Source organism: Centruroides sculpturatus, unplaced genomic scaffold, assembly GCF_000671375.1.
Source record: "Centruroides sculpturatus isolate CEXI.00-Female unplaced genomic scaffold, Cexi_2.0 scaffold397, whole genome shotgun sequence".
NCBI classification, from domain to species: domain Eukaryota; kingdom Metazoa; phylum Arthropoda; class Arachnida; order Scorpiones; family Buthidae; genus Centruroides; species Centruroides sculpturatus.
The window spans coordinates 320,073-344,922 of NW_019384579.1; the positions used below are offsets into that span (position 1 = coordinate 320,073).

Sequence of the window (24,850 nt, forward strand, 5' to 3'; positions counted from 1 at the left end):
TTATAAATATTCGTAAATAATTAAACGATTTTTTATTTTTATTGGTATTGTAGGATCGTTATTAAGAGTTTTAATAAGGAAAGCCTACGAAATTATGAATTAATGTATTAAAATGTTATCGGTAAATTTAGCGATTTTCTGTTTCTGATAGGAAAATTTCCCTAAATTTATAAATTTGAGATTCGTTTTCCCTAAAAATTAGCATTTTTGGGGAGGTTTTTCCCTTTACCGATGTAAAGTTAGCACATAGTTCCCTCTTTCTAAATTTTGAAGTGTTGGAATTTTATCTCGGCAGATTTAATTTTTGAGAGATTTGAAGATTTTAAAGTAATTAGATATTTCACGACATGACATTCAGTTGATTTGAAAGTCGATGCTCTTCCCGTTTGAATCGCATTGACTTTTAAACCAACCAAATGACACAAAGTATCCGATTATCTCGAAGCCGATGCGAATCTTTGCCTCGGCAAACAGAGCCGAAAATGCATCCGTGACGACGAGGCTGACAGTCAGATGTCTTATGAGAAGGGATCTTTCCATATTAAAAACATTATTAGACTTTAGGTATAATACTGCCTTCTCCAAGCGGTAAACTTAAAATGTTGGTCGTGCTTTAGTGCGGTGTTTTCAATTGCGGGTTTGCTGTAAATTGTTGGGAGTAGGGATGGACCAAATAGAGGTTTTTGGCCAAATACTGAATAATTATTCAGTATTTGGCCAAAAACCTCTAATTATACAGCTGTAGAATTAGGTGGAAGGCAGCATCTTCCATTCAATAATAAAGATAAGTTTTTAAAAATAAAAAAATGTGTAATTACAGAGTACCAACCCAAGGAGAGGGCCATCGGTGGCATGTCATGGTTGGAGAATGGGAATGGATGGGAAGCATTGCCCTATCCACCCATGCTTCTGATATAATGTTCAAAATATAAATTATCTCAATATCAAATTACTTAAAAATGTTTTTGTTTCATTAAACTTTTTGCTGGAGTTTATTTCTAAGCTGTGAATTTATCATCTCAGTTTTAATCTAAAATAAATTCTGATGTTTTTCAAATTATTATATTACTAGGGAACTTTACCTCTGCTTGCTTTGTTCGCTTCTTTAATTAAAAGTTTTGTGACAATTTATTGATTTTCCATGTCACTATTTTGTATTTATTTTTCTTTTTTTTGTGATGGAAAAACATAGCATGATGATTTTAAGCTAAGTATTTTATATACAAGTTGGTTCATTTTAATAATCAATTTCATCATAGATGGCACTACAATTTATGAAAATGGATCAACATCATTTTCTTAAATGGAAACTCCAATTATGATTAAATAAAAGTTAGTTTGTTTTTGATGTATAATGAATTTTTTTTGAAAGATGCACTTATCAGAAGTTATAAGTGTTTCAAGTTTTATGTAGCTGCCATACCATGTATATGTGAATCTGTGAATATCAATGGAGTTCATTTTAAAAAAAGAAGAAAAATGCTAAAAAGAATCATTAGGAAACCATTATTACTTGGTGGAATCATTCTTTTTCTTCAAATAATGAACTGATACAAAACTAGCATCACAGCATATTAAAGACATCAAGCTTGTGATAAAGACATTGATGTTGATTCCTCCAAATAATAATAGTTCCTAATAATTTTTTTCCTTGGCATTTTTCTTTCTTTTATCAATTTTTGGTTTAATGATTTTTGTGTATTCACCAATTGGCTCAAATGTGCCACTCGGTCAATACATGGGAAAATCATTAAACCAAACTTTAGCCACTTATGAACTGGAAGCATTCACTGTCTGCACATTCATACCACATTGTTGATATGAATGTGCTGATTTGTTTGAGATTTGACATACAGGCAATTCTCTGCAAACAAAGTGTTAACACCTATACGTGTTGTTGCATTAGTATCTTTATTCAAAAATACAAAAGATGGTTCTGTAGTTTTTAAAGGATTATTTATTAGTCCATAATTTATACATAACTTCCATAGAATCTATGAAAAATCAATAACAGTTGGCATCTCTTATTAAGTAATGAAAAATTAAAAAATTAAATCTTGCCATTGAGGTCTGTTGCTTTTTGGCAGCCTCACAATTTAGTGAACATACAGTATGTTCAGTGATGTTGGAAGTATTTATTATGATGACCAAAAAAATTGCTTACTTCCTATGAATGGAGAAGTATTAATCTTTCTTACAATTTATCAGTCTTGAAGTATGATTATTAATCTTATTATCATCATTATCAACACATCTTGATTATATTATAAGTGCAGAACCCAAACGGTTAGGAGTTGAAAGTTGAAATTTGGTGTAGCCTACGACTAGGGTATGTCATGAGAACGTACACTAAGAAGGGATTTTTCAAAATTTCCCCCATGGGGAGGGGGACAGGATTAAGTCTTACTGTGAAGAACTTGGCTTTTATTATACTATTTTAGATGTGTTTTTGATTGTTTTAATAGGGTATGCCATGAGAATGCACATTAAGAAGGGATTTTTTGAAATTTCCACTGTAGAGAGAGGAAGAGGGTTAATGATTAACCCAAAGAACTTGGCTTATACTGTACTATTTTAGATGCCTTTTTTTGCATTTATGTGGGAAATCAAACATATTTTTAGACCCTTCTAAAAATTCTCAACAATATTTAGTGTTCCATCATATATAAAGTTGACATGGGGAGCACATGCACACAAGTTCGCTTTATTTGAACTCTTCATCTTAATGTTCGATTTTGTGTTCAAATTTATATTTATGAATAATTCTGGAAGAACCAGCTTATTTTTTGAATTTAGTAAAACCTGAAGAACTCAAAGAGTTACAAAAATGTTTATTATTCATCACTTAACAGTACTATGCATCAGTTAGTGGTTGCAGTAAGGCTTATTTATTGTTATATTGGTGTGGTAAGCAGATATCTAAAAGTTCTCTAATTAGTCTCGGAAGAGAGGTACCTAATTCTTGCACTCTGTGAAAACGGGTAAGATCAGCTATAATCTAATAATCTTAATCTTTGCTATTGTTACTTTTTGTCCAAGCAATGCTGAGCTCATCTTCTAGTAAATAATACTTGTTATGATCATTTATTACAGTTATATTTCAGTTATTGTTTCAGGAATGAAAATAACAATATTTTTTAATATAAGTTATTTTTATTCTGTTTTGTGTTTCACCTTTTTTCCTTTTCACTTTCTCTCAAACTAAAATTACATTATTTAGTCGAATAGTCTAGTTTTGAGGAAGTATTTTATCTGAATACCAAATATGTGTTTAGTATTTGGCCAAATACAGTAAAGCCTCGCAAACTCAGCACTCGATAACCCAGCACTCCGGATAACTCGGCCACACCCTGGCAGGACAAAAAAATCCTTAGTTAATTAATTTTCATGATAAAGACAGCTTTATGCCTCATAAAGTATTTTTCTGAGGTCTGTCTTATCAGGTAAATTACTGTACACAGTGTATTCATTAATTTTCATTTTCATGTAGTAAAGGCTCTATGCCTTCATAAGAGACATACTTTTCCTTTGTTTAAGAGTATTCAGGCAGTTTATTCTCTGCTGTATTCTCAAGTAAACAATATATACAAGTACAGTACAGTATTTTCTGAGGAAACACTCATACTTATTTTTTTTAACCCCATTCCAGATAACCCGGCATTTTCACAAACTCGGCCACCCTTCGGTCCACATTAGGCCGAGTTTTCGAGGCTCTACTGTACTTGCTTTATGGTCAAATATATCCAAATACTGAATATTTAGTCTAACACTAATTTGGAGTTTCATGGATTCTTTTATGACATTTTTAATTTGTGATCAATATTACATTTGAATTAAAGTTTTAAGATGTGATAAGGATAGATTTTTATAATTCTTTATGATTTTGATTTTTATCTAGCCAAATTCATTTTCTATTTATGGAAAAATTTAATAATAATTATTATTATATTAAAAATCAGTTTTGACAAATTCTGTAAGGTTTCATATACTGTACTATAGATCCAATAAATAGCATTAGTATTTATATGGGTCTATAAATGCTATAGATGTTAATAATATATTAAATGTTTAAGCAGTATTAATGTAATTTTATATATAAAAGAACAACAATTGACTATCTTTTATCCAGTAGTAAAAATTTATGGTAAACAAATATTTTTGAGTCACTTAATAACTCATCAAACTCAAATGTATTGTGGAATAAATTTTGTTTTTTATACAAGATTTAATCCATAATTTATTTGAACTTTAAAATGAGTTACTAAGTGACTTAAAAACATTTGTTTACTTTAAATTTATATATACAGTACATATTAGTTATAGAAGAAACTATGAAATTACTTAATCACTCCAAAAAAGTTTTGAAGGTTCAGATTTATCATGTTGAATTAATATATACAGGTATATCTCAAGTTATGTTGTTCTTGATTATACGTCATTTGTCAAAAACTTGATTTTTATTTTTCCATATATTTTAAGTCATTTTATTCGACTTTATAGCATAATCATAATCATAATCATAATCAAATAGCAAATACAATACACCAAGAGCTTGCACACAAACGCAGCTTATGTCTGTCCGCCACAAATATTGAAGTCGTAATATCACTAGAAAAGCGTTAAAGCACATAAAATCATATTAAAATATGTACATTTACAGTAAATGTTGGTAATATAATCATCATAAATCCTAGAGAACAAAACATAAAAATATCTGTGTTTCTGTGTTGTTGTCTTATTTAGCGGTCTTTAATTGCTCAATATTGGTGTTTTTCACGGTAGCTCCAATATCTACCATTTGGCGTCATTGTCAGCGCCACTCATTATTGGTAAATTTAATATAAATTAGTTTATTTTCTACTGTCACAAGATAATTTTAATAACTATATTTGTTATTTAACCTTACAAAATCATCTTATTTTTTAATGTCTTAGTGCAAACCACATTCACAAATAAAGAGTCCGCAATGTACTGTAAACATGTACATTTACAAGTATGCACTGTACGTACATGAATTCATAAATTTAGATTACTTTTTTCTGTACTACAGTGGTACCTCGGTGTACATCTGCTTTAGAGTACGTCCAATTCAGAATACGACCTGCTTGGATGAAAAAATTTTGCTCGGTTTACAACTTTTGTTTGGTATACGACTTAATTCAATTATACACACCATCTATGAACAAGTAGCACTATCGGTGTAGTAGGCCAGACTAGACATTCGCAGTGCCACAGTTTATAACTTTGTTAAATTTCTTCTGATTTTAATTTGTAAGTAACATTTTATTATTTTTATTAATCATGAATTGCAAAAAGGCAAATGAAAAGCAACAGAAAACTAAAAAAAATGCCTAGAATCACAATGGAACTGATAAAAGAGATTGTTGAGAAATATGAAGGTGGCATGCATGTTTGGGATTTTAATTAACTGTTGCATACCGTATTCCAAGAACGACGATATCGACAATTGTGAAAAATAAAAACATTATTAAATCTGCTAATGTTGCAAAAAGGTTAAATTAATTTCTAAACAGAGATCGAAGACATTAGATTACGTTGAGAAATTGCTTTTGCTTTGGATAACTGAAAAACAATGTGCTGGAGACAGTGTATCAGAAGCAATTATTTGCGAGAAAGCTAAAAAGATACATGCTAATCTCATGAAAAACCAAGCAGGAACTAGCCAGGAAAGCGAGGTGTTTAAAGCCAGCTTTTTTTTTTTTTTACATGAGAACGGATTAATCATTTTTACATTACTTCCTATGGGAAAGGTTGGTTTGGTATAAATCCAAACATTAGGAACGGATTAATTAATTTAAGGTCGTATACTGAGGTTCCACTGTATATTAAAAACTAAAATTTTTTTGTTTGTAAGCTTAAAATAGATTCTTATTAACCATATATTATTAAAAATGCATTTATAAATAAAATACAGAACTGGGAATGGTTATTTGTGGTTTAGCCTAGTGACAAATAAATTAGAAGACGAGTAAATTTGACTTATGTCACCTCTCCTGGAACCAATTATTGATGTAAGGCGAGATATAACTGTATATGTACTTAAAAATTGGATTTTATTGAACTACAATTTATATACAGTGGGATATGCTAGAACAAACCTAATTGCTTCTAGACTTTATTCTAGCATACATTGAAATATATGTATTAAGGAATAATCCATTCCAAGTCCAAAGCCTAGAGCAAAGCTGCTATTTAACGTAACCATTTAAACAGGAAAGATATAATATAAAATCAAAAATACAAGTGTAAAAATAATATAAAATTAATTAATTTAATTTTTATACACTATACACAAGTTTCCATCTGTTTTGTGGTATTACAATGTGAACTGCTTAATATAGAGATTTCCTTCACAACCTGTAAACTTTTTATTTCTTCCTTATTTTTAAAATGGTATTGATCATTGATTTAGCCATACCATATTCAGCAGTCAGATCTACACTTTTTCCACTTTCTTGCTTGAAAATTATTTCTTTCTTGATGTCTAAGTTAATTAGCTTTCTCACTATTTTGCTGGCTTGTGACTAAAATTGTACAGCAGAATAATTTTTAAAAATATATTTTTATTGATAAAGATGCAAATAAACAGATATTTGAACTTTACAAACTATAATAAAGACAATGACTAAAGCTCTAATCGAAGCATTTTCCTACTTTGATTAAAACATTAGTGACTGTCAACATGTCATGCACATGCATGTGCCATGTCATTCGTGTTCATTTTTATGAACACGACTGACATGGCATATTCAGATTTTATACATAAAAATTGTTTATTGTAACATCGTTCATTCTAGCACACTGCACTGTGAAAATTATTCCGAAGAATTTATTACTTTTATGAAACAAATGAATTTTAAAAATGTAATAAATTCTAACAATATTTTTTTCTTATATATTCTAGGATAAAAGTTAATGTCATGCTTAAATTGTATCAACGTATTTATAATAGCAGTTTGAAACATCATTCCTTGTTGAAAAATTACATAAAAACTTTTGCAACTGTGTTGAATGATTCAGAAAATAAAGATGAAAGTCCAGATCCCATAAATTTTGACACATTTGGAACTTGGGATAACAGAATAGATTTGCCACTTTTGCTACCTGAAAGTATTAAACATGGAAAGCCTATACCTCAGATCTCTGTAGAGAATGCAGGATGTGCAAGCATCATTGGACGCCGTACTACAAATGAAGATCGATTTAGGTATTTTTTTTTTTAATCCAAATATTTATTTGGATGCATTTATTAAACATAGACTTTATGAATTAAAAACAAATTGAAAATTATTTAAAGATTTGTAGTAAAAAAGTAGAAATAGCAATGCTATTTGCTTTTATGCTTGCATTATTTTGTATAAGAATTATTTATAAGAAAAAGTATTGAATAAGAAAGTATTAGAATTTTCAATGATCATTACTGGACACGCACATGTCTCGAGCGACTCCAAAGGAAAACAAGAACAACACTTACTAAGCATAAACAATATCATCCAAAATCATCCATAGAAAGACTAACTCTTACTTGTAAAGAAGGTTGCCATAGCCTGACTAATATAGTTAAGCTGTAATACAAACAAATTCTGACTCTGCAGGAGTTTTTCCACAAAAACAAGAAACATCAAGATTGCATAAAGCTACAACTGGCAGACAGTAACCACACACACTTTTAAACTTGCATTCTGAGCACCTGGACATGGCTGTCTGTTTGAATAAACTGAGGAATTCATGGTTGCCATTCAAGATCAGATCATAAACATTAAAAATGACAGAAAATACATCCTGAAGGATACATCACTCATAAATGACTCTTGCAGAAAATGCCACATTCTGCTGGAAACAATACAACATATAATCTCTGATTGCAAGCTCGTAGCACAAACAGACTATTTACATAAGCATAATCAAATAGCAAATACAATACACCAAGAGCTTGCACACAAACACAGATTATTAAACATTCAGGTACCATACTACAAATATACTCCACAGGCAGTATTAGAAAATACATACAAAATGTACTATGACAGAGCCATAATCAAGATAAAACAATTCATTGCAATAGACATGTGTTCCAAACACTCATAGCATAAAAAATACTCGCACTAAAAAAATCAACAAGTACACTCCACTTGCTCATGAAATAAGACAGATGTGGAGTATGGATAAGGTATTTATTGTACTCTCTTCTACTGGTGTTATACCACATGCACTACACAAAAGCATAGAAACATTAAACCTTAATAAAAACGTATACATGGCAGTACAGAAAGCTTCAATATTGAACACACGTTACATTGTTAGGAAGTTTTCTAGATGTTGAAACATATATCAATAATACAGCTTAATGTTACACTTGTTTGGGTAACTTGCCTTGACTTTAGTCCAGCATAAGCTGAGCATGTTTTATTAAAAATAATAATAATAACTCTCCCGTGGTCACCACCTGGTCATGGTGGGAGAGCCCAGTAATTTTACTGAACCATAGGGCAATGCAGGCTGGAGCACAAGCTCCTGGTAGGGACACCCATGCCAGTAAGGTCTATGGGGAGAAATGAAGCTAAGAGTGACCACACACCCACATTCTGTGGAGATAATCATTATGGTAGTAACCAGATCNATTATATTTAATCTTGTTTAATATTAAAGTTTTTATATATATTTTAGGGCTAAAGAATTACTTCCTGACTTGTTATATTTTGCTGTTTTTGATGGACATGGTGGAGCAGAATGCGCTGATTTTTGCAGTAAATATATGGAACAGCATATTTTGAATGTAATAAAACGTGGAGAACAGAACCTAGAAGTTGTTTTACAAACAGCATTTTTTGATGTAAATAATTCTTTTACCAATTATTTTAAATGTTCAGGTATGTAAGAATTCAATTACTAATATAATATATATCTATCAATAATTAGTGCAACATTTGAGAAAAATCAGAAAATGATTTATCAAATTATTGTGTTTATTTTTATATGCCTTCTCATATGTCATTGGAAAGAAAGTATTATTTGGAATTCAAAAATGCAAATGGATTTAAAACTGGACAATTTTTTGAAATATATTGAATAAAGTGATGGTCAGTAAATAAACAGTTATAATAAAAAACTATGTAAATATTTTTCATAATCAGTTATATTAATTATGTACAATTAGCATTAAATTTGTTAATTGTTTTAGTGATAAATGATTTATTTCTATCTGAGGTTAAATTTTGTTATCTACAGTGTAATGATTCAGTACCAAAGAAAGATATAAAATTTTCTTCTTTCTTAAGAAACATCAAATAAAATAAGGAAAGCGACTAGAAAACTATATTACATCCCAGAAATTGGTGTATACAGTCGACCCCCCATAACATGGGTTCCTATAGTTCAGATTCCTATATCACAGCAAAAAAATTGCGACAGTATTCGTACAAAAATGCTAAAAAAACTCTTATAATTCAGTAAAATGTCATCACTGACTCGTGTCGCGACAGGATTGATCGAATCTAGACCAATAGCAGATATTGTACAAACCGTTGAGTTTAAACAAGCAGCGGACCTACTAAAAACCATTTATTATTTAACGTCCGTAAAAATTATATTTATATTAATGATGTCTCCAAAGTTCAGCGAATTTTTCGCAAAAAAAATAATTTATCATGAAGCACGCAATCGCCATTCAATGACAAGCTCCATGACGAAAACAAGCTTAAGCAATGGCATAGTCGAACAGTGCACGCTTGGTAAGTAATCCTACAATTTTTTGTTTATAGCATAGTTTATATGGATTATTCCCAAAAAATTATATGTATTTTGGAAATGTTGAGTCGAATTAGTCTAGAATCGATTAATTTTATGGAAGAAACCTTTCAAACAGCCATAGTTCGTAAACTGCATACATGTCAGGCTGTGATTGGCTGGACTCGTAGAAAATGGATTCATAAAAACTGGAACATATCTACCGTGTTATAGGGGGGTCGACTGTATTTCATGAAAGAGTATCAAAGATAAAATTCAGAAGAATCAAAGATATGACATCCAACAAAGGCTACTACATACACAGATGTTTTGTGATTTTCTATAAAACATAGACTTAAATTGTAATCAGCTGCATAGAAATTCACAAAAGAAAATACATTTAATTCAAAACAGTTTTTAGTTAATTGAATTGTAATTATTAATCTTTTCTTAACAGGTGCTTGTAAGAAAGTTACACAGATTTTTCAGCCTTAAAACAATTGAACAAAACAAAATATAATAAATGCAGTTTATGAATTTTTTGTAGATCATGAGGTGTTTCTACTAAATACATTTTATAAGTATTGAAGTATCCTATTAAAAGTTATAATTTGCAGGCTGTTTTATGTTGTTTTTATGTTGTAGTTATCTAAAAATTGTTGAAGGAATACTGAATACAATGAAATACTCTATAATAAAGAATCATTTCTATATGATTGATGTTATTAATCTAAAATGTTTCATATGCCTCATCTGCACTATAACAGAAAATATATGAAGAAAAGAAAAAAGATATATTTACATCATAATAATAATAATAATAATAATAATTTATAAAATACACTTATACAGGTGACAGATGAGAATTTATAAAATATTGAGCAAAAAATATAATTTAAAGAATTTCTTTCTTTTGTTCTATATTTTATTCCCTCATCATATTTTATTTGATTTATTTAAATGAGTTATCCAATTTTAAATCAGTTTGTAATTTTAGATTACAGATCATATTTTCTGGCAAAGTAATAAAGGTTGTCCTTCAAATCAGATTCTTAAATTCTTACATTAAAGCAACCAAAGCCGAATTAATGGGCTAGAAGCGGCAATAATAATAATAATAATTTAAGATAATTTGGTATTAGAGTATAAGATAATTGTTTGTTTATATATTCTTACAAGAGGCATGATAAGATTATAGAATCCAATTTTCAGGATCTTTACCATTTTGCCAATTTTTCAGCAATTTGGACAATAAAAAGATAATAAAATAAAATTCTATTTTATAATGTTATTAAAAATTGATTGTTCAAAGTTATATAAAGTAAGCTATCGCTTTCTCAATTATTGCACTAATGATGATATTTCAACTTTTTTGAATAATAGTAGTCAAATTTTCATTAATAATTGAATATGACTAAAATAGGAATTGTAAGTTGTAATTACCAATTAAATGATTATTATATACGTTATATTATCATCAATAATAATATAATACAGAGTTTGGCAAAATGTTTAGCCAGATAACTTATAAATGAGGCAGCAAAATGTAACCAATGATTGAATACATATCAAAATAGCATCAGTACACAACCAAAAATAAACCATTTGCATATCACAACCTTCATAAATCATTTCCTAAATATTACACCAGGTAGGTAGTCACCATCGCGAGCAATGCATTCTTCCAAGCACTGGATGATTCAATGTGTCTAAGGAATTGATTCATTGCTGATAAATTTTTTTAAATTTGAAAGTTGTTTATCAATTTAGATATTGTTTTGTTAGAAAATTAATTTTATAAAAGAATAAACACCAATATAAAGAATATTTCTAAATAAAATATTTGTGTATAAAAAAAAGGGAGATATTCCCTATAATTTATTTATAATGTAAGATCAGTATTTCAGTAATATAATTGTTGACATATATAAAGCAAAAATGTTTGTGATGTAGAGATTTTTTCTTAGCAAATATATTTAATGATTTACTTCTATAATATCTAATGAAAATGGCATTTTTGTTTATTAAGTTCTGAATTTGTTGATGGTGTGATGCTCAGAAAATGAATAGTTAAGAATATTATAATTTGACTATTTATAAAATTCTTTCAAAATGATACATAAAATAAAAAGTTATTTAACTTTAGTTTCCCAATTCTGTAAAATATGAACTAAAATAAAAATCTAAACTTACATTATTGCTTAATGTAAGTTTACTACAAAAAATAAAAAGCTAAACTTATTTTGTTTGTGTTTTAATTGAAATGATTATCTAAAAATGTGCTCTCTAATGATGCCAAATTTAGATTTAGAATAAACCAACTGTCTTTTAGTGTTAAAACTTTTCAAGTAAACAACTACAAACTACAAAGAAGTACTTTCAACATTTCAAAATGTCATCTTCAGGCAGAGTAAATCTTAGTGTGTAGTTTTTACAAAAAAAATCAAACAGATGTGACATAAATGTTATAATTTTAACTTGTTAATGTATCTAAAAGTAAATAAGTAAAATTAGGATACTGTTTTTAAGAACATCTAGATGACTTTAACAATATTAGAATTACTACCAACCTTGACAGAAAGGTATTAGAGAATGACTTTGAACCCTTATGGGCTGAAGCTTCCCTCCTTAAGCAATGTTTAAATTGCAGAATCATCTTTCTCTGGGAGTTATTATACATAATGATGTTAGAGCCCTGTAATCTTGAACACCAGAGATATAGGCTACACTTTACAAAATGTTAAAATAATTGCATTTTTATTTATTTTTTAACATATAAACATGTTGTAAAGTGTAGCCTATGTTAAAAAATAAATAAAAATGCAATTATTTTAACATTTTGTAAAGTGTAGCCTATATCTCTGGTGTTCAAGATTACAGGGCTCTAACATCATTATGTATAATAACTCCCAGAGAAAGATGATTCTGCAATTTAAACATTGCTTAAGGAGGGAAGCTTCAGCCCATAAGGGTTCAAAGTCATTCTCTAATACCTTTCTGTCAAGGTTGGTAGTAATTCTAATATTGTTAAAGTCATCTAGATGTTCTTAAAAACAGTATCCTAATTTTACTTATTTACTTTTAGATACATTAACAAGTTAAAATTATAACATTTATGTCACATCTGTTTGATTTTTTTTGTAAAAACTACACACTAAGATTTACTCTGCCTGAAGATGACATTTTGAAATGTTGAAAGTACTTCTTTGTAGTTTGTAGTTGTTTACTTGAAAAGTTTTAACACTAAAAGACAGTTGGTTTATTCTAAATCTAAATTTGGCATCATTAGAGAGCACATTTTTAGATAATCATTTCAATTAAAACACAAACAAAATAAGTTTAGCTTTTTATTTTTTGTAGTAAACTTACATTAAGCAATAATGTAAGTTTAGATTTTTATTTTAGTTCATATTTTACAGAATTGGGAAACTAAAGTTAAATAACTTTTTATTTTATGTATCATTTTGAAAGAATTTTATAAATAGTCAAATTATAATATTCTTAACTATTCATTTTCTGAGCATCACACCATCAACAAATTCAGAACTTAATAAACAAAAATGCCATTTTCATTAGATATTATAGAAGTAAATCATTAAATATATTTGCTAAGAAAAAATCTCTACATCACAAACATTTTTGCTTTATATATGTCAACAATTATATTACTGAAATACTGATCTTACATTATAAATAAATTATAGGGAATATCTCCCTTTTTTTTATACACAAATATTTTATTTAGAAATATTCTTTATATTGGTGTTTATTCTTTTATAAAATTAATTTTCTNTTTTTGTATATTAAAACCAAAATTCATTAAATTGAGGGTCTACTATAATTTATAAATAAAATTTCTTTGCATTATTATTATCACTATTGTTGTGTTTGTGAAATATATTCTACTTAACTTATACTACTGTCTCATACTATGCCAGACCAAGGTCAAGGCATAGCTTCAGGAAAAATTATTGTTTTGTTTACATGCTGTTCATTAATGTATTTGTGTTTAAGAATTTCCTGGCTATATGACATGTTTAGTATATCAGCTTTCTTTTAGTATTAAATTTTACATATTGTACAAAGTATTTTCATTAATGTGGAAATAATTATATTGTAGAAGGAAATGAGCAGTCGTCTGGAACAACAGCAACAGTATGTCTTTTAAAGAATAGTATCGAATTAGTGATTGGACATGTAGGTGATAGTCGTGCTATATTATGTCGCAATGGAGATAACATGACACTTACAATTAATCATGCAGCTGATTTAAAATCAGAAAGGGTAAGAATAAAAATATAAGTATTTTATTTTTTTTAAATCAGAAAAGCGCTATAGACCTAATATGATAAAAATGCATATTTATCAATATTGTAACATCTCTGTCCATAAGATCAAGAAAAAACATTTTGATTCCGATTTGGTTGTTACATTACAATCAAAAAGAGATTATTATTTACTATTTATTGTCTTTTTTTCCTATACCTATCAACTTTTTCTTATTAAAGATTTAAGTTACTGTATATCATGCATAATTAAAAAAAGTTTCCTTAGGCAAATTAAATTAGTTCTATAGTATGCATGTGACACACAAATAATTGTTACTAATAGTATATAATTTGTATCATAGATATGATATATTGGGGTGATTAGTTATTTTATTAGTTCTCCAACTTTATTCATTTATAATTCATCCAATGTATAAACAAACAACAACAACATTATAAACTAAAAGCCAACCAATGCCATATGTTATCAGGCTAGATATCAGCTATAATATTAATAAATTATAACGAGCTAGCAGTACTATAGGTATATGCTTGCTCATGAACATAATTGGTAATCTACTAAAAAAAAAATACTAAAAATCATAGCTAAGTAGCTACGATAAGTACTTGGATTTTATTAGTCTAATTGATAATTTTTCTTAGTTGGATATGATTGTTTTCAGTACAATAAAATTTCAATTTTCCAAATTAATTGGTATCTCAGGCCATCTGGATATGAAGAATATCTGGATAATTGGATTTTTGCTTAAGATAGTCATTCTTTCTATTTGTACCTCATTATGTACTGTACATGTTTACATAATTACAGGTAACCCCCGTATAACACAGTACTTTTATAGCACGGATTCACTCTGACACGGTTCGAGAATTGGATAAAACCCTCGTACAACAGGAAATGTAATAAATTTTTACATACTTAAGTAATAATAGTTCACGAAAATAATTTTTGTGAACTTAGTACTTATTGTGAGCAGCAGGGGGTCACTGGGTCGAACCCTAATGACCACTTAATCTGCACGGGTCGGGAAGACCCGCTCTCGGTTGTCGGATGGCAATAGGAAGGCAAAAATCATGAGTGGGAGGCGTAGCGAAGTCATGATGAGATGTCGGTAATATCCAATAAGAGTCATTAAAATTAGGAATAACATATTTAATAGAAACTAAAATAAAAATACAAATACATTTATTCTAAACAATATGATAGTGATAGCACAATAAATTCCGAGTCGCGACAATATCGAACGACCGACGTCCGAATAATCCGTTAGCGGACCATCAACGGTCCTCAACATAAAGTAATTCTAAGTCCTATCTAAAGGATCAGATAAATAAATTCAAAGTTCCGAGTATATCGGTAAACGACAATTTTCTAAGTCCCGAGTATACCGATAACCGACAAATTTCTAAGTCCCGAGTATACCGAGAGAGAGTGAAGTAATAACAATCTAAGTATTTACCTCTTTAGGTCGGCGATCAGAAACCTTGAAGTTGCTTGAAGACTTCTTTCCTTGATGATCTCTTCCTCCGATGATCGCCTCGAGATCTCCGATCATTCCCCTTTTATACTTTTTTAGCGTGGGAAATCTCGTAGACTTCGTTGACGCAAACTGTCACTTCTCCCGATTTATGACAGTCTCCCCCTTCATGGGTGACGACAATGCAGACATCGCTTGACCAATTACTGTTAAAGTCGTCATCACCTGGGGAGATGACTGACCATTTTTGGTAATGTTCTCACCGTAAGGGTGCCCTTGTAGGTGACCTCTTGTCTACCCTCAATACAGGAACATCCATCTGTCTCCGTCCACCGGACAAAGTCGGACACCGTAGACACCTTGTAATAGAGTGGCGACCAATTAGCAAAACAAACAAATGTCCCGGGGAGAGGGGACTTCTTCCGCGGTCGCCTCGGCCGACTTCGTCCTAGGGACGACCTTCTCGACAGACGAATTACGCAGTTCACTATCCGGGTTTATTCCTCGGATATTAGGGTGAGAACGGGAGAAACAACGAAAATGATGATGAAAGAAATATAACTNGCACTGATGTTCATGACAAAGCATGGAGTGGCTGGCCTTCTGTTGTCAATGATGGTTTGGTTGCAAAAGTGAATGAAAAAATTCCTGAAAACAGACAGTTCACAATAAGATTGCTTTGTGATGAGTTTCCACAAATTTCAAATACTGTTTTGCATGAGATTGTTGCAACAACTGATGTTCAGCAGTGGCTGTCTTCACTGGCGGCATCTTTCTTTGAAGAGGGTATAGACAAGTTGGTTTCCCGATATGACAAATGTCTGAACAATGGTGGTAACTATGTAGAAAAATAGTTTCAGACATGCTCTTTCATGTAAAAATAAATTTTGTTTTGAAAAAATATTTTTTATGTGAGTTTTTCCAAAACGGTACTTACTTTCCAGACATGCCTTGTAATTATTATTTCATAAATAATAGTTTGCCTTAACAAGATTTAAAATCTTGGAATTTCTTTAGTTTTGTTTATTAATAATAAAAATCAATATAATTTGCATTTGAAACTCGATTCATAATGTTCAATATTATAATTTAAGTACTTGTTTTAATTTCCTCTGAATTTTCATTTCATCTATTGTGCATATGATAGAAAATTTTCTTGTTGAATTTTTCATCATTATTATTATTATATTTTATAAATAGTTGCAGTTTCTTTATATCAGCTTGATCATGGTTAGAAATTAAGAATATCTGTTGGTTGTCCTATAATGAAACCAGATGCCCAAACTACCACACTTACATAAAAAAAATAGTTTCTTTTTTATTACTTGCACACTGTAAAACCATATATTAGGTTTACATATAAAATGGCACTTTTCAGTTAACTTGAATCTTACCCATTGTTGTACATATCGGCTGACAGACATCAGCCGATATGTACAGCAACGGGTAAGATTCAAGCTCTGAATGAGGAGTTTCACACCACCCCAGAATTGTTGGTCCTTCACATGATATTCGTCTTCGAAGATCAGTTTTTAACATGTATTGGTCTACCACCCACATGGGCCTCAGCACTCGCTATTTATTGCTCATACCGCAATGCCCGGGTCGGACAAGCCTTCACCTGGGTACTGAGATGAGCAATAACTATAACATGAAGTATTTCACGAACAATCAAGTGGACCACTCGAAGCTGGCACTCATTTGGACAAAATTGTTAAACACTACAGTCTTCTGGTGTCCTGTTAACTAAAAAGAACCCATAAAATCTTAAACATCCCAACAACTTACAAGGTTAAAATAATAATTCTAAAAAAGTAAATTTTCAGAAATAAATGCGTTAAAATTACTCTCTCCTATCTGACTTTGAGAAATTTAACACAGAGATGGATCACAATTTAAATTTAATATTTATTTCTTACTATAATTTCCAAATGCATTTCGCCTGTTGGCCTTATCAGTGAATACAACGTTTTACATTTTTAGTACTTTTATACTCAATCACAGTATACAAGCATGCATCTATGCATACGCCAGTATTTAAATTAATTGTATTTAGATAATTTACAATGCAGCAATGTTTGATAATACGTCTTTTTACAATATTTTTTGTTTTATACGTTCGTTTATTAATATTTCTATCAATTATACAATTTGTAAAATTACAATGTTGATGCCATGGAGNGATTATAAACAGTTATAAAAAATTGTTAAATTTCTGTCTTCATTAGATTGGATATTGTAACATGATGAAATCGTTGAAAATTTTTTTTTCTAAATTCTTAACCTTACAAATTTCTGATGGAATATTAACTTGTATTAATGAATATGAGGGTTTCGGCAGAAATTTTTTGCTTTCATGATCTGACTATTTTCCAAGAAAAGAACAAAATGAAAGTTCTTGTCTCAGAATAGGAAAACTTTTCTTCCTCTATCTCAACACATATCATTATGAAATGTAAGAGGAATGTCTCAGGTGAGTCAATAGAACAATTGCTTTCCTCTTAAATTTATTTTTTGGCATTTATATATATATATATATGTTCAAGAAAGAATTAGAATTACAAGCCACTTTAAATAGTAAATAGAATGCAAGTATGGATTGAAAATATAGATACTACTATGGTAGATCTTGAATGCAGGCTCCCTGTCCATGAAATCGATAGAGAAAATGGATATGTTAAAAATGATAAATCAAACACTGAAATAAATTTAATATATAATGAGCAATTAATTATTTTGGCATCATCACAATGCTAGGATAGAATTCTTAATCATATTTTTAATTTATTTAATTTAAAATATATGCTCTCCACCTCAAATTAGTAGTGGCTTGCCTCTGTACAGTACTGTACATCATACTTTTCCTTTAACAATAGGGTTGTGACAGTCATCTGTTTAATTCCTTTTGGGGAAAAATTTTGAATTGAAATAATGTGACTTTCGATTTGCATTGGAAGTTCTTATATAGTTAATCAGGGTCTTTTGCCCTAAGGTTTCCATATCTGATGTCGTCTTTCATCTATCTAACTTCATTCTCAATATTAAGAGAAGATGGACAGATGGATGACAGTGGGAATTTATAGATCTACAATTTTTTCAAATTGCAGCCCAATAATTTTTATGAAAAGGTAACATGAGATTAGAAGATAAAGATGGAATAATATTGTAATCTCATTTAGAGGATAATGATAAAGTGGATTATTACTTATATAAGATTAACTGTAACTTAAAAGTCATAGATGTGAATATTAAATGTGCTTTTAGAATTAAAAAAAAGACAAATAAACTTGCAAATAATCAAACTTTTAAGATAAAAGATTTAAAAGTACAGTATATAGAAATATTAGTGATGATTATTCGATGAACACTAGAGATAAAATTCCAGTTTATATGTTGCATTTGGAGTTTGGTGTTTCAAAAATATTGGTAATTATAATTGTTTTATTTTGGATTATACTTTTGAAATCAAATGATAAAAGTGTTATACACTAGTTTAACATAAAACTCTATAAATTGTGTTCAGTAATGGACAATTATACATATAATTGGTCATTGGCATTGAAAAATCTGTTAGATCGACACAATTTCTGTTTTCCTTGGTTGTCTCAAGATCATTTGATTGAAAATTATCAAATGTTAATAATAAGAGTGTGTTGTGAACAAAGCATACAAAAAGATTGGTCTTTGTTGAAAAAAAACAAGCATTTTCAATTTTACTGGAGTATTAAATCAAGTTGTATGTGCAAGGATTATTTGCTTTACATAGTAATTCTTCAATTGAGATGTGGTTGAAATTATATTTTGACACACAATAGTAGTTTAATAATAGATTCTGAGAGAATTTTAATAATAGTACAATTATTACTACTACAAATTATTGCAAGTATATGAAACTCGGGAACATGTATTCTTTCGTTGTATGAAATTTGAAGCAAATGGGAAAAGATATTCAAAAATTGATTATTAAATTAATTATAACACAATACAGGCATACCTCAGTTACGGCCATCTCATGATAAACCATTGATATGACAGTCATATATTTGTATCCCTACCATGATCTGACTAACCTATCTGTTAAAGTTACAATAACTGCCATATGACATATGGCAGTTATTGTAACTTTATTGGACAGCTTAGTCGGGTTAATATAATGGCTATAATATGTGAACAGACAGCTTACAAATATGTTTACATTTGTAAGCTGTCTGTTCCAAGTGTTGCCACCTGTCCAGTTGAAGACCAAAAATGTCTAGGTTTTAGGAAATTTGGCAAATTGTCATTATTAATATAGTTGATTTTACACAATGTAAAAGTAGTGGATAATTATGAATGCTAATGTAGATGATATTGAAACTTCTGACATGATAACTAATCATAAATCAAAATGCCCCAAGAAAACCTTTAACATGCAGCTTAATTTTGCTACCAACTAACATTTTAAGACAGCTTCACTGACCTTCTTCAGGTTCAGAAACAAAAAAAAAACTTCCTTCAAGATAAAAGTTCTTTTTCTTAACGGAAACTTTTTCCGCTTAGAATAAGGTTCTTTTTCTTAAGAAGGTTAACAATTAATTACTGTAAACACTCAGTCTGAGTGTTTACAGTAATTAATTGTTTAAATTATTCTTACAAGAAAGTCTATTAAATATGAATATAAATGATGTTATAGTATATAATTTACTGACAGGGAAAAAAATGGAACAATGGTTATTGATAATCTTCTAATATCTGTAGAAAAAAAATTGTTTTTATGATTATTAATAATTACATTCATCAAATGTCCAACAGCCAGTGATTAACCAATAAATCTGTTATCTTATATCAGGCAAATGGTTTTTAACAATATTATTAAGTTTTTAATGATTAAGTAATGATGATTATTCTTGATTAGAATCAGTAAATTTATAACTTGTTTCTTTTTTTTTTATTCTGTGTATGTACTGTACATTTTAATATTCTTTAGTATAACCTAGAGCACAGACCATTGTATTGTATAATTATATATATGATAAATTCACAGTCAAAAAAGTATTACATATGTTACAACCATTATTCTTTCCTGTATCTGCTGTTGTCAAGCAACAATAATTAAAAAGAAAAAAAATCTTTTCTGTTACTATTTTATGTTTAATACTATGAAATTCATATAATATCAATGTTAATAATTTATATCACAGATGATGCAATGTCATTATTTAAATATAACTGCTATCAGAAAAATAATGTAGATTAATTCATTCAACTATTACTAAAAGTCAGATGTACTAATATAGTATTAGGTTTAAGTTTCAAGTATTAAATATTTTATGAAAATATGAATTAATTAGTTGCAAAATTAATTTAATACATTATTTTGTTAAATAATATAAACTTTTATTTTTTGCTTAAATTTATATCTATTTGAACTATTATATGATATAATTTTGGAATCAGTTGTAACTGATTATTTAAAAATATAATATAATAGCAGTTTTATCTGATGTTTAAATACAATAGACCCTCTATATTTGGATAATGTTTTCAGATTCAGTTGAACCTTTTTTTACAATGCCTTTCAGACTTTTCCAGCTTGAGTTTATCTTAAATAAATTCAAGCTGGAAAAGTATGAAAGATATTTTTTTGATGTTAGTTGTTTCAGCATTATTACTTTGATTTCAAATGAATGATAAATACTCATTTTGGTGGCAAGTAATCATAAGCCCATTGTAGACAACATAAATAAAAATATGCTGTTTAAATGAAATGTTACAGATTAACATTTCATGAAAAAAGCATAAATAAAAAAAGTGGCCCTTTCATATTTCTTTTTTTATTAAATAATATAAACTAGGATGTCTTGTAACTTTGTTGTATCATGATAGAATTGAGTTAGAGCTGGAAAGAAAAAGGTGATCCTTGCACTTGCCACTATAGAAAAGGAGAATCTAAGAATAGAGCAGTCAATGCTGATTGCTTTGTTATTATGTTTTGTTCATTTTTGTGCTCATTATCCATTAGGTGTGCTGAATTGTGTCAGGGAACATGGACATTTTCAAGATACAGAGGGGTCAGCATGATAATGAAGTCATAATCCTCCATTTTTTATTACATTTTTGGACTCCTCATTCCAATTAATGGAAAATGGCAAAGTTTTATCAAAATTGGCCCATCAAATTTTGAGAATGAACTCAATTCTGTAAGCCACATGGAAGAGACTTTACTAACACTCCATCTCAAATATTACAATTTATGATTTTTACAATGGAAATATTTATTTCCATTCTAAAAGATGAAATTATTTAGTTCTATGACAAATATTTCAATTATCAAAAACTCTAGAACATTTCGTTGAAATAATGAGATATCTCAAATGGATTAATATCAAAGCAGGAAATTAATGAAATATTAAGTTAAAATGGCTAGATTCCTTAAATTAGATAATAATAAAATGGTTTAAAAAATTACTGTCACATTTCTAATATATTCACAATAGAAAATAAAATTCCAAATTTCACTAGAAATTAAATCTTTGAATGATTTTAATATCAAAACTAAAATTTGATTTCTTTCATTTAGAAGTTGGTTGAAGTTATAAATTCAATTTTTTCCCTTTAATTTAATCAGAGAAAATTTAATATTTTCATTGGCTTTATTTAATATCTATTCTATCTACACAATCAGTTTTTATTTAAATATTATATTTTACATTCTTGAAACCGTATTGGTGATTATTTTTGTCGTTTTGAACACTAGGCAATCTTCATTTTTATTCAATTTTTAGTTGAAGATTGCCTAGTGTTCGTGCGTCTGAACTATATGGTGTTCAAAACGACAATATATTTGTCTTTTAAGTTTTAATAATATAATATTTATGTACTATCAAAATTTGACTTATAGGAATCAACAGGGTAAAAATTATTTAAAGTTTTTCTTTATTAATAGAAACATTAATTAATGTAAGATTTCTCTAAAATTAAAGATTAAATGATTTGTAGGTACCATAATCCAAGGCTATCTGCTAATTTTAACTTGTAGAAAGGAAAACTTGTTATTAAACAAATTCATAACTATAAGTTTTCCTTTATCTAAATTTACCATGAGCATCTTTAGAAAGTGTGAAAAATCCTTTGCATGCTACTGACATATTCTGTCGGTAGCATATGAAGGGAGAAAGTCCGTCACGAAATCAAGGTGTAATTCAGTTTGGTGTCGGGATGCAGAGGCAATTTCTTTCTTCAGCTTATGGTGAAGCACAATAGGAAGACGGGAGAAGCTCTCCATGTCCTTGAATTTGTGGTTTTTATAACTTTCTCAGATCGACCATTCTGATTGGTTGATCCTTCTCATCCCCGTTTCCAATTGGTTGTCACTCATTACTAAGTGTAACAAGATCAGAACCCTGATTGTGGGATGAGTCAACATCGTCTGTCAATTTGATCCCAATCAAAGATGGTCACTCTTAGGACTTACATCATTCCATTGTTATAACATGAGAAGTACACTCTTTTCTTATAATTCCATCAAACATGTCCTTTTATGGGCATGAAATTTCTATCTTTTACTTACCTTCTATTATTGTATTTTATTATTTTACAATTATCTTCAGTGTCTTGATTATCCTTTCCCTGATCTATTATTGTCCATAGAGCTTGTTTTGACAACTATGGTTTTAACCAACTCCACAAATTTTTTAAAAATGTAACCATTGCAACTGCAGGCATTGGCAAGGGATGCCAGTATATATAAATGTACCACTTTTCCTAATGATTGGTGATTTATAAATCTATGTAAAGAAAATTGCAGATAGATTTTATTAAAAAATATTTGGTAACTATTTTCACTATGCTGTATAGAAAGTAAACTAAAAACAAGAAAAGCTGTCTTTTGTTGTTTTTAATCTAAGTTACATGTTATAAAATGCTGGTACAGGTATACCACGACTTACGTCGTTTCGAGTTACGTCATTCCCGATTATATGTCATTTGTCAAAAAAGTATATGAAAAAATAAAAATCAAGTTTAAGTCATTTTATTCGACTTTATGTCTGTCTGTCACAAATATTGAAGTCGTAATATCACTAGAAAAGCATTTAAAGCACATAAAATCATATTAAAATACAGTAGAACCTTGATTATCCGGACTAATTGGTAATGAAGGTGGTCCGGTTAAGGAAAAATCCGGATAATCAAAACAAATACTTCAATTTGTCTTCTAATGATAATACAACGCGTTTTCTTTTCGATGACATATCGGTAATATTAAAAATAAATACTTTATTTAAATCATGATCAAATTTTCAAGAAACAAACGTTCGTATTGAATTTGGTCTACTACTGACCAGTGCTAACAGACTAGCTATTGTTTAAAAGGCCCTCTGGTGGCGCAAGAAGACAAATTTTATAAAATAAAAAGTAATTGAAACTGCATTTTTATGAATAAAAATTTGACAAACTGTTTATCGTTTTATGACCAGTAAAATTTTTTCGTCGTGTTCTTGGCTTTTAAGTAATGCATAAACCTTCAAGGTGCGAGGTGTGAGGCCCTTCGGACCACGAGGCATAGGCGGTGGCCCACATTGTCCATGCCTTACGCCGCCCTTGGTCATAGAAATGATGTAATTTGAATATAAATTATTTATAAATACGTATGTCAATTTATATTTTTATAACGATGCAAAATATATTTAAGAGTTTACGACCACTGTGCCGGGTGAGACGTTGTTGAAACAAAAAATGTCATGCATTCCATCACGTACATAAACAGTGTCGTAATTCGCCAAGTGCAAATCAGCAAATTCGTAAAATTTTTGTTTATTTTGAACAATCCGGATAATCGAAAATCCGGATAATGGAGGTCCGGATAATGGAGGTTCTACTGTATNTCTTGCACATATCACTTTATAAATACAAAATGCTTCTGCATGCCGTACATGTCAGCAATTCCCTATTTTTTGGACAATTTAAGCTTGGTCCCATTCAATACTTTGTAACATCTTGATTGGCAATAGTATACACCACTAAACAGAGGCTGGGTTGATTTCCTAATGTTGCCCTGGTGTTCTTTTAAACATTGTTGCAAGGATCTCATAAGGCAAGGTAATGCAACACATGGGCAATCTGCTGAGGAGAGTGGCTTCTTGGGAGAACTTTCAAGGGAAACCAGCTCCTATTTGGGTGTTAGACACATGAAGAAAAGAATTGTACAGTTAGAAAACTGCACACAATCAGTCCTTTGGTCAGGCACAATTCTGCAATCAACTACCTGTGTTCGGTGGTCTTATCCACTTGACCCTTTTGAAAATGAAATATATAAAATCAAAATATCAAACACCATAAAAATATTAACTTGTACTGGAA

General features: G+C 29.5%; 1 protein-coding gene across 4 annotated transcripts in view; it reads left to right on the forward strand.

Moving 5' to 3' along the window:
- Positions 1-24,850, forward strand: part of LOC111624418 (protein phosphatase 1K, mitochondrial-like) — a 36,271-nt gene that overhangs the window by 1,840 nt on the left and 9,581 nt on the right. For 3 of the 4 annotated variants that reach the window (XM_023367249.1, XM_023367250.1, XM_023367251.1), the window contains exons 2-4: positions 6,926-7,228; positions 8,689-8,891; positions 13,868-14,031. In XM_023367249.1, coding sequence (XP_023223017.1) covers positions 6,926-7,228; positions 8,689-8,891; positions 13,868-14,031 — 670 coding nt within the window. Of the gene's footprint in view, positions 1-82; positions 565-6,925; positions 7,229-8,688; positions 8,892-13,867; positions 14,032-24,850 lie in introns of those variants that run through there. The other variant, XM_023367248.1, reaches the window with a different exon arrangement.